The sequence below is a fragment of the Leuresthes tenuis genome, unplaced genomic scaffold (assembly GCF_036924035.1).
Source record: "Leuresthes tenuis unplaced genomic scaffold, fLeuTen1.0.hap1 SCAF_20, whole genome shotgun sequence".
In the NCBI taxonomy this organism is placed as follows: Eukaryota; Metazoa; Chordata; class Actinopteri; order Atheriniformes; family Atherinopsidae; genus Leuresthes; species Leuresthes tenuis.
In genome coordinates, this window is record NW_027325374.1 from 16,987,449 (window position 1) to 16,998,120 (window position 10,672).

The window sequence follows — 10,672 nt, forward strand, 5'->3', positions numbered from 1 at the left end:
TCACGAGCAGACACTTTTAGTCCAGACTGTTTTACACTTAAACATCTTATGAAAATCAAACTTTAGATCCCTGTTCTTTTAAGAGTGGCACTTTTGCCACTTACAAAATCTAATATTAAATCGTGTAGTGTCCAATAGAATAGTGTTTTTGGAAACTGATTGGGGATTGATATATGTGGAAGCTCTAAATGAGGGTTCGAACACTTCATTCATTCAGCAGCGAGGCGGCTTTAAGACAATCCGGGCATCTCCGCAAGTCTGTGGATGACATCATTGATATTGTCAATGGTGTAAACTGAGAGAGGACTGGGTGTGAGGGGGAGACGGAGAGGAGCAGCCGCGCAGGGGAGAGGAAAGAACCTCCACCTCTGGCGTTTTTCCCTCTGACAAAACAAATCATAATTACCGGCACACCAAAGTCGTGACACTGAGAAGCTTGCAGAACCGCACAGCTCGTCGGCTCTGTTGGGCTTTTTTTATTTCATTTTTTAAATTTTGATTAATATATACATATATATTTTTAAAGCTGTCTTTCTTTCTTGACTGGGGGTTCGCGTCACAGATCTTTGAGGTTATGAGACGTCCGGAGCCGCGTCGGCGCGTCGCTGTCCAGGGTCCTGAGTGAGACGGAGCCTCGGAGCCACCGCGGAGCGGGTGAGGAGGAGGAGGAGGAGGTGTGGTGGTGGTGGGTGGGTATGCTGGCTAGTAAGGGTGTCTGGAGGCGTGTGTGTGTGTGTGTGTGTGTGTGCGCGCGCGCGCGTGTGTCTGAGGATATTGTGGTGGTTTGGGTCAAACAAATAGAACCCAAACAGAGACATGCCAGGGTGTTGGTGCGCTTATTCAGAGGTCCTGCATGTTGGGTGCGGTTATGGGAATTATCTGACGGTGTCTTCATTTCGCATTCAGCACCATCCTCAGTTTCACTTTTGAGCTATCTGGGGCAAATGCATGAAGAATTCTCTTTGAAAATGTCACGTCTTTAGCTGCAATAGTGGGTCTCGGTTTTGCAATAGTGGGTCTCGGTTTTGTAACGCTGACAGCGGAGCAGCTGGGAGAAAAAAACGAGCTGGATAAACCCGGTGTGGAGGGTTTGGTAGTGTGCAGCAGTGGGATGGTCTGCCTTATTTTCCTGCAGATGACTGTGGACTGAATGTAGGTCTACCATAAGACTAAAACAAACAAGAATCACAACAGCAAAAAAAGAAAACTTAGTCTAAGAGAATCCAATGTCAAAGTGGCTCTGATCATTGCTGTCCTTTTTAAGTTTTAAGTCTCTATGTCATGGCTGTGCAGACAGATGAGGCTTGGTTGAAGGAAGCATGACTCATTCGAATTTGGTCAGGGGACTAGTCAGAAATTGGGAGTTTGTGCATATGACTTGTACACAGCACCAGACTCCTTTGAAGTGCTTTGGGAAGAATGTGTGAGATGTGCTAAGCAAACCCCCCCCCCCCAGCTCAGAATACATCATGTTACACAACTACACCCTGTGTTCTTTGCCATCACCTTTTCCACACTCTACACCTTTCATTGGCCTGCATTGTTGTCAGGATTTTAACATCATATCCTCTGGAGGCTGTGCTTTCAGTAACACTGTGGGCTGAGTCACATGCAGTCACGTTTCAGCTGGAAATGAGCAATATTTTCCTTCCTGGACCCAGTGATCCAACTCAGGCTGCACTACATCATTGTTCTGGTGTGCTTATTTTCACTTTTCATGTGTTCTCATCTCACCCGTCCATTTCTCCCAAGCTTCCAGTTTTCTTGTCTCTCGTGACACAGCAGCCCCAGGGCTCAGCCTTGTGTTTAAAGTCTGCAGCTTTGCACCACAGTGTCCTTTTCCTCTATCGATCACCGGTGATTGATGGCAGCTTTGTGCACGTTTGTGTGTTTAACCCTTCAGTGAGTTGAAAAGCTCGGGAGCTATGGAGCTGCGCGTGGGGAACAAATATCGCCTTGGGAGGAAGATAGGGAGTGGATCATTTGGAGATATCTATCTCGGTGAGAATCTGAGCTTTTTTTCTTTTTCTTTTTGTTTCCTCAAAATCTGATTGACCTGCAACCTACCCAGACATTTTCCACTTTTTATAAGCTGCAATAACCTAGCCCCCCATCTAATTTTCACCTGCTGACATACTGTGAGTGCACCTCTCTCATCTGCTTCTCCGATCAGGTTCAAACATTGCTACAGGAGAGGAAGTAGCCATCAAACTGGAATGTGTGAAGACCAAACACCCACAGCTCCATATTGAGAGCAAATTCTACAAAATGATGCAGGGTGGAGGTAAGAAAAGATCTTTACAAGGCGGCTCAGAGAGGCAGTGAATAGTTTTAGGGACACAGAGGGATTAACAATGATTAGTGCTGTTTAAGAGATGTTGCGAACATTTAAGGGCATCTGAGGTCTGTTCAGGATCATTCAGGGGCACCGAAACACATGTTTAGAATGGAATTAATGGGCATTTAAGTCATTTTATGGTTGCCCTGTAAAGTGCTGATGATGATGGAGTGATGGATCTAAAATGCATAATTGTTTTCTAGAGGACTGGTCATATGGTATAAGCATGCATAATGAATAACAAAGACAACATGTATGAACATCTGCTCTACATGGAATAAGCAGTAACAATGCATTTAATGGTTGTGTACTGTGTTGCGTGGAAGCACCCTTCATTTCTTCATATTTCCTTCCAAGCAGCCAGACTTTTATTGTAATAAGTGATCTTGAGTGATAGCTCTCCAGCCTTTCTTAAGGTCTTTCAAAGTTTTGCTGTGTACATTTTCTGCTTATTCACTCTTTTTCAGTCCGTTTCTTGTACACGAGCTTTTTCAGAGGAATGTGTCTTTTCGTTTGTGAGGCCTCCAAACACTTAACCTTTGAATCACTCAAGCATAAAAACTCTCATTTTACTCTCGGGATGAACCATTTCTATATGAAACATGAAATGACCACACATGACACAGAATTTAGTAAAAAACAAAAACAAATTAAAATAGTATCTTTGGGCCCTTTTTTTTGGCAGCGTCTTGCAAGAAACACAATTTGTTGCCATTTCTTTAATTACATCTATTTTAAAGTCTGGGATCATCTTGACAGAGAAGGAAACAAAAAGCCAACATCCAAAGAAGAGATTTGGAATGTCCTTCAGGAAGCCTGGATAACTATTCCTGAAGCCTACTTAAAAGTAATGATAAGAAAGCTTGCCTAAGAGGGTTGAGAAGAATGCGTTGAAGAATAAAGGTGCTCATACCAAATACTGACTTTCATGCTTGTTTGAATTGTACAAATTCTGTTTCTTGCCTTCGATTCTGTATTTTAGAAAGTGCTTTAGGTGCTTAAATGAGTCATCACACAGCTAAATGTGAGATGTACTGTGTTTGCAATCTTGTGCTATTTAAACTACTCTGATTTCTAAACGTATGACTTCCTGTCATTCCACCTAACAGTGGGAATCCCGTCCATTAAGTGGTGCGGGGCGGAGGGTGACTACAACGTTATGGTGATGGAGCTGCTTGGCCCCAGTCTGGAAGACCTGTTCAACTTCTGCTCCCGCAAGTTCAGCCTGAAAACAGTCCTGCTGCTGGCTGATCAGATGGTAAGACAGACAAACAGACTGACTTACTGCGGTCCACATTATCGAGATTAAGTTTTTTAGGGGGGGTTCTCTTTTTTTTGTCCTGAGACTAGAAGCAGAATCATTAATCACCCCCACAGTTCTCTAATCACTTTTAGAACTCTCATGGAGTTTCATGGGACCGTCGGGGTTCATTATTTATGCAGTGCCTCCTCTATTACTCCTCATATTTTCAAAAAAGAAATATGTAAAAAGAAAACAATTATCGGAATGATAAACTGTGCATATTAAATAATTGAGCTATTCAAAAGGCCTTCAGCCATCGTTACGTTTGCCTTTGCTTACGCACAACATAAACTGCAGGCTGCTAAGTTGCAGAGATTTCACCAAAATGACGGTGCTATTTTTAAACTGGCACCAAATGGATCGTTCATTCATCTGAGAGTAATTCTCATCTAAATCTCTGAAGCCTGTTTCCAGTTTATCCCCTCAATATCTTGACCTCCCGCTCAGAGCTCGATCTTTTACGAGCCTTTTTAATCCCCCGTGTATCATTCTTTAGTCTACAGTTTGGTACGTTTGTTCATCCCATTGTCTTATGGCCACTTTGACCTCTTTTCCTAATCGTTCTGCTGGCGTTTTTGTTGCCTCCCTCTTAATCTTTTGATTTGTCTCCTCTCCTCTGCCCTCCTCCAAATGGACAATAGCTAGAAAACCTAAAATGACCCCCGTGCAGCAGCAGAAAGTGCTGACAGGATGTTTTTAGTGACTCAGTTAAAATTTCACCTGACAAAGACCCTCCACACGGTCACCTTGTGATCAAACTCTGTAATTTGGATCAGCCGTACATTTGTTTTTGCCTGTAGGTCATTAGTAATGTTTTATCTAATGCACCGCACTGCATGCCATTTTTTTTTAGCACTCCACTTTCGTGGTGAATGGTGATGGAGTGAGACTGAGCTGATCATTCACTTCCCCGGCTCACATTTTTTTCCTCCCAGTAAAAAACAAACACATAGCTTTTTAGTACAGCTGCTTTTCCAGCCTCTGGGCCACAGCTGAAAAGATCCTTTGCTTACAGTGGATTTAAATAGGCTGTTAACCATTTTTAATGCCAACAACCAACTGTGCTGCTGTTAAAATTAGGTAACAAAAATGTAAAAAAAAAGATATATATGTTTTGATAGTTTTTTTTTACATTTTTGTTACCTCTCACAAAGAAAAGAAGAGGCCAGAGTATCATTTAAAAAAAAGATTTTGGTTCTCATCAGTCCTCTGTTGAAAATACATCATCCCACTCAGCTTCTGCATGAAAGCACAAGGAGACTTCCAGTAAAATCTTTTTTCCACAAAAAAAGAACAAAAACAAAGTTGGACTTTTGTCCAATATTCACATGAGCGTCACTTCCGTGTTTTGATTGGCTCATTGTTCAGTCAATCAAAAACACTAGAATTACTTTCACTGCATAGATCCACAGACAATACAAGCCCTCTCTCGAGCATACCACTTCATATATGTCCTCATACTTAATTACCTTAAAGTATTTATCAGACACCTTTGACTTTGACATGTTGTCTGGATTGAACCAACAATCTTTCAGCTGAACGATGACCACAGACCCTTCTGAGCTACAGCCTCCTGCAAGCTTTACAGAGCTTTCAGAGTCGGTTTACAGCAAATGTAGTTTGTTGCTCTCTTAAAGTTAAACAAAATATCGCAAATGTTACAGAAGTGACCCTCAATGCACCATTTGCTTTGTTTGCTTGTTTTTACGTGTGCAATGATTGAATATGATCATGTATCGCACACGTTTAATTTCTGATAAAATAGGAGGAAGTCAATAATGACAGACCCAGTGCTCTTGATGTATTTCACCTGTTCATTTCCTCTACATTGGGGCTTTTGTGATGTTGTGCATTTTGGTAACTAACTAGTTTTAAATATTCTTGTATTTTTAATCTGATTTCTGAAAATGTTCCTGACATATACCTATGTCTTTGGGACAGAACAAAATTGTCCACTCTACTGATTTTACTCCTGAAGAGAAGTTTACTTTTCCTGACATGTAATACTAGGCTTGCAAAAACTTGTCTTCAGTGCTTGGCATCCTAAAACCTAAAGCTGTATCATGTGTTAATTCAGATAAGTGAGAAAGACGTGAGTTACACTCACAGCATTCTGATGTGAAAACATTTTTTAGTGGACTTCAACGTGCAATAATACCAACTTTACTTTCCCCAACTCTGTGCTCCAGATCAGTAGGATTGAATACATCCACTCTAAGAACTTCATCCACAGAGACGTGAAGCCGGATAACTTCCTGATGGGGCTCGGGAAGAAGGGCAACCTGGTGTACATCATCGACTTTGGTCTGGCCAAGAAATACCGTGACGCCCGAACGCACCAGCACATCCCCTACCGTGAGAATAAGAACCTCACTGGGACGGCCCGCTACGCCTCCATCAACACCCATCTGGGCATCGGTAAGGCACCACACACACCTGCAGAAGTTGGCCACATATACAATATACGTGAGTGGAGCTTTGTGACATCTGTCTTCATGATAGATGTCAGCAGAATATGTTTGAGTTTTTATTGGTCAGGACTACATACTCAGAAGAGCAACTTCCTTTCCTTTCCTTTCCTTTCCTTATCTCCACACGTGTTCTGTCCTTTTTTCCCACAGAGCAGTCGAGACGGGACGACCTGGAGTCTCTGGGCTACGTTCTCATGTACTTCAACCTGGGTTCTCTGCCCTGGCAGGGGCTCAAAGCTGCCACCAAGAGGCAGAAGTATGAACGTATCAGCGAGAAGAAAATGTCCACCCCCATCGAGATGCTCTGCAAAGGATACCCTTGTGAGCAAAAACATTACACTGGGAAATGTGGATGTAAAAAGATGGTGTCGTGTGACTTTGCTTGAATCCTCTGTTTTCTCTCTTTTGTGTTTTGCAGCTGAGTTCTCTACTTACTTGAACTTGTGTCGCTCCTTACGGTTTGACGACAAGCCAGATTACTCATACCTGAGGCAGCTCTTCAGGAACCTGTTCCACAGACAGGGCTTCTCCTACGACTACGTCTTTGACTGGAACATGCTGAAGTTTGTAAGTGTCCTGTTCTTGCATCACTTCCTGACATTTTTTGAGTGCTGTCTCTCTTTTCTAGCATAACTTTGCATCTGTGCTCTGTGTTTCAGGGGGCCAGTAGGACAACAGATGATGGTGAGAGGGAGAGGAAGGAAGGAAAAGAAGGGGAGGAACGAGGAGGAGGCGGCAAGAGGGGAGCTGGGGGCCGGGCTTTGCCGCCTGGTCCGAACCCTTCTGTGGCCAACAGAGTCCGGAACGAGGTTGACGCAGCTCCCTCCAACCCGGCCACACGTGGGGTCCAGCAGTCAGGTCAGGAAGCTTTTTGGATGTTACGCAACAAAAAGCAGAGTGAAGGCTCTCACCTCAGGCCTGTGACTCTGTGCGTGTGCAGGTAACCGCTCTCCTCAGGCGGGGAGAGCGGAACGAGCCGAGCGAGAAAGGAAGGTGGCCATGAGGCTTCACCGCGGGGCCCCCGCCAACGTCTCCTCCTCTGACCTCACTGCACGCCTTGACCAATCGCGCATCACTGCGTCACAGGTAGGAAGACTAAGAGGCTGATTGACATTTTGTCGGTGCAGACTCTGTGTGCATCCGGTGTGCTCTTGTCCTCTTCACGAGGACATTCTATATGCTGACATGCCAACACCCCAAACCAAGACTGTGAACTGGGCAGACATTATATGTGCCTCGTCCTTGTGTGTCAGCATTTAGCTCAAAGCAGTGCAGCACCTAATTTACAGCCTCACACAGCAGGGCTATGGACTCTTTAGAATTTATGAAGCTCATCCATAAATAACTACAGATTGCTCTATAATTTTTATATGGTGAATATGAACAAGTTGAGCTTTCATTACCTTGGATTGCTGGATTCTCTGTTATGCCTTCCATCACTGCCAATATAAATATGTTTTTCGGGATATTTACCCATAATCACTACCGGGACATTCATATGAAGGATTTTCTGTAACTGTGTAGTTAAAGTCTGATATGATATGGGCATAGCTGAAAGTAATCTTCGAAGGCAGGCTCTGCGTGGCCTATAGTCTCTTTATCATTTGTAATTTGACTCTTTCTGGTGCCTCTTTATTCGGTTCGGATCAGGTCTGCCTCCTGTAGCGGTGACAGCATCTGTTCTGAATGATCATGGCTATGTTTTGTCTTTGCTGCATTGTTCAAAGAATCTTACATGCACAATCTTACATGAGTCTGAGGTATTTTTTTGAGCTGATAATTTCTCCTCATATGCAGGTCAGTGTGCCGTTTGAGCATCTGGCAAAGTGAGTTTCTCCTCACTGGCCTGCAGGTCAGTGGCAGGTATGGACACACACACACACACACACACACACACGCACATGTGAACACATTCTGCTTGCTTCTTAGTCATGTGGAAAATAGAACTTTTGTGATTACATCAGCTCTCTTTGACTGTAATTTAAATGTATAGGGGATGAAAAAAAAGTTTTGTGCACACGCAGATAAAAAGAGACATTTTTGAAAAATTATGTGAAAATACTTGCTGAACGACTCAATCAAGAACCAGAGGTTTTCTCTCTTGAGTTTTTATCTTCAGTTTAAATGTTTAAAACTATTTGTGGGGCATAAAGACAGACTCCATTTTGTATGTGTTTTCAGAACGGAAAAAAAATCTGATTTAAGTGACTTTGGCCTGGCAATGTGAACATAGCCTAATTGGATGTGGTCCAAGCCATCATAAATGCTCAATCTTTTAGATCTAGAGAGTTAGCCACTTTCCAGTTTCTCAGAAAAGTCCAGGCACTTGGAATCAATCCAACTGTAGTAACAGAAAATTAAGCTTCTGATACTGGTATTTGGTGTTTGGAATCTTTTCCCTAACAGACTTAGAACAGGAGTGAAGAGAATTATTGAACCACACAAGAGGGACCTCCACAACTAATTCAGAGTGGTCTCACAAACATACATTCCCATGTATAATAAAGGAAAGTTCCTACCTCATTTGCTCATCCAACCTGAATTGTCCTTCATCACATTGTTTCATTAGAATTTTGTTGTGCGGTGGCGATATTTTTTTCCACTAATACCTACACCGGAACTCATTTGACTTCTGTTTTAATCTGAACTGATTAATCTTGTCGGTGTCACGATGAGGTAATCAGTCTAAAGAAAATGACGTTTCTTCTCCATGTCGTGTCTCTTGTGGTTCAGCAAATGAAAGGGCATCAAAGACCCCTTACTTTTCCAATGGATGAATGAAAACATGAGTGAGTGAAGGAGGAGGAAGAAGAGCGAGAGGAGGAGGCAGCATGAAACGGGGGTCAAAGGCGTCCGTGTGTCTGTCAGTTTGCGGTGTGAGCATGCCCAGTGTTAAAGCTTGCTGAGATGATGGAAAACCGGTGAGACGGACAAACTCCAGACCGGAACTGTTTGGTACTGCTTTTCAGATCGTGGCTGGAGGAGGGGGAGTTGGGTGAAACCACGCAAAGGCCCAGCCCCTTCTTCGCTCACGTTCACCTTCACATCGACTCAGAGACTCCACTTGCAAAAGATAAACAAGTTCATAAAAAAAAAGTTCTAAAAGACACGGAGAGAAAATACATCAAAGTGCACAAAAAGGACTGAATTTGAACTACTGCTTGGTTTCTAAATGTGATGAATAAAAGAAAATATATCAATTTGCTAATATTTGAGAGCCACATCTGCTGCTTCTGGTGTTCATCACTATAAACAAATATATAAACTGCTCTGAATACAAACACAAAACAGAAGTGTGTCCGGACCTTTATTTGAAAAGACGAGGGAAAGGTGCAATATGGAGCAATGAGAGGATGAGAGGGAGAGAGTCTGCACCGCATTAGTGAATGGGAGTGAAGCTGCTTTTCGTCAGTAACCTCGTCTGTCTGTGTTGTCATCTCAAGCGTTTGTTTTGCCTTCAGCTTTGTGTTAGAGAGTTTTAGGAAAGGAATGAAGAAAGAGGGGAAATTGGTGAATTACAACAGATGTGTCTCCAAAGCTACTAAAAAATTAAAGTTACTCTTCTTCAGCACGCTCTCTTTCCTGAGACTGAAAACACACTCACTGAATGTGGTGAGAGGCAAGAAGAGTGAGACAGATGGTAGCAGAAGATAGGATAAAACAGGGATTGTATGATATGATAAAGCCTTAGTCCAGCTTGTAACTCCAGGTATGAAAAGACTTGAGAAAGTTAGAAGATCTTGGAAGTGAGCAAGTCTGGTGTTACACTTGAAAGTCTGTTCTTATCCTTTGCTTTTTCATTTTTTTCATTTTATATGACATGTAAATGTGTAGATTACCTTTTTGCCAGAATGCGACAGATTGATTAAAGGTGGGGCTGGAAAGAAGTTACCTTCTGAAATCCCTGGGACAAAAATTAAATTTTATGGGGAACCTTTAGAGTCTGCCAAGAGTGTTGGTTTTTATTATCACTCTGGCGGGCAATGACAAGGGAAGTTCTTGTAAATACACTGATGAGTACTTACTGAGAAGAATTGATGCTTTGACCCAAGTCTGTCAGGATAGATGGATGTCAATGGAAGGTGATGACTGATGTCCTGTCCATTTCTTTACCATGCTTCACCTTTATTACTATTATATTTGTGTATATTTTCTGATTCAATAAAAATATACGCAACCTACTCAGGCTTCTGTTCATATGTTTCACTTGATGCCAATATATTTAACTGGTATAACTCGTGATTTTACAACGAACACATGTGATTAATTTTGGTGTGATTTCAACTAATATTAATTTTAGAATGTAAGTTTTCAATCTTCTACACTTGGATAGTTAATTTATTACCTCTGGGCACCTTTTTGGAGCTTTATGTTTGATCCAGTAAAGGGACTTAAAAGTCCATTCTAACCTAGCGACTCTGTTGTTCTTAAATGTGAGCTGTTGATCCACCAGCTTGGATCATGCTATTTATGACACTGAAAATATGGCTGGATTTGATCTTAAGTAACACTCTGAGAGCAGAGTTTTGTTTACTAATTGACTGTTTCTAGTTTCATACT

At 42.3% G+C, this 10,672-nt stretch overlaps 1 protein-coding gene across 2 annotated transcripts; it reads left to right on the forward strand.

Moving 5' to 3' along the window:
* The first annotated feature begins 282 nt into the window (after positions 1 to 282).
* On the forward strand, positions 283 to 10,280 carry csnk1e (casein kinase 1, epsilon). 2 transcript variants are annotated; one of them, XM_072373783.1, is made up of 11 exons: positions 283 to 654; positions 1,904 to 2,001; positions 2,174 to 2,284; positions 3,448 to 3,596; positions 5,831 to 6,059; positions 6,263 to 6,433; positions 6,531 to 6,679; positions 6,772 to 6,970; positions 7,053 to 7,198; positions 7,910 to 7,964; positions 8,846 to 10,280. In XM_072373783.1, exons 2-10 carry the CDS (start codon positions 1,926 to 1,928, stop codon positions 7,940 to 7,942), a joined length of 1,263 nt encoding a protein of 420 aa, XP_072229884.1. In that variant the 5' UTR covers positions 283 to 654; positions 1,904 to 1,925; the 3' UTR covers positions 7,943 to 7,964; positions 8,846 to 10,280. The 2 variants fall into 2 exon arrangements, with proteins under 2 accessions (XP_072229884.1, XP_072229883.1); XM_072373782.1 differs by having other exon boundaries at positions 7,910 to 7,975; positions 8,846 to 10,279.
* The last annotated feature ends 392 nt before the right edge of the window (positions 10,281 to 10,672 follow it).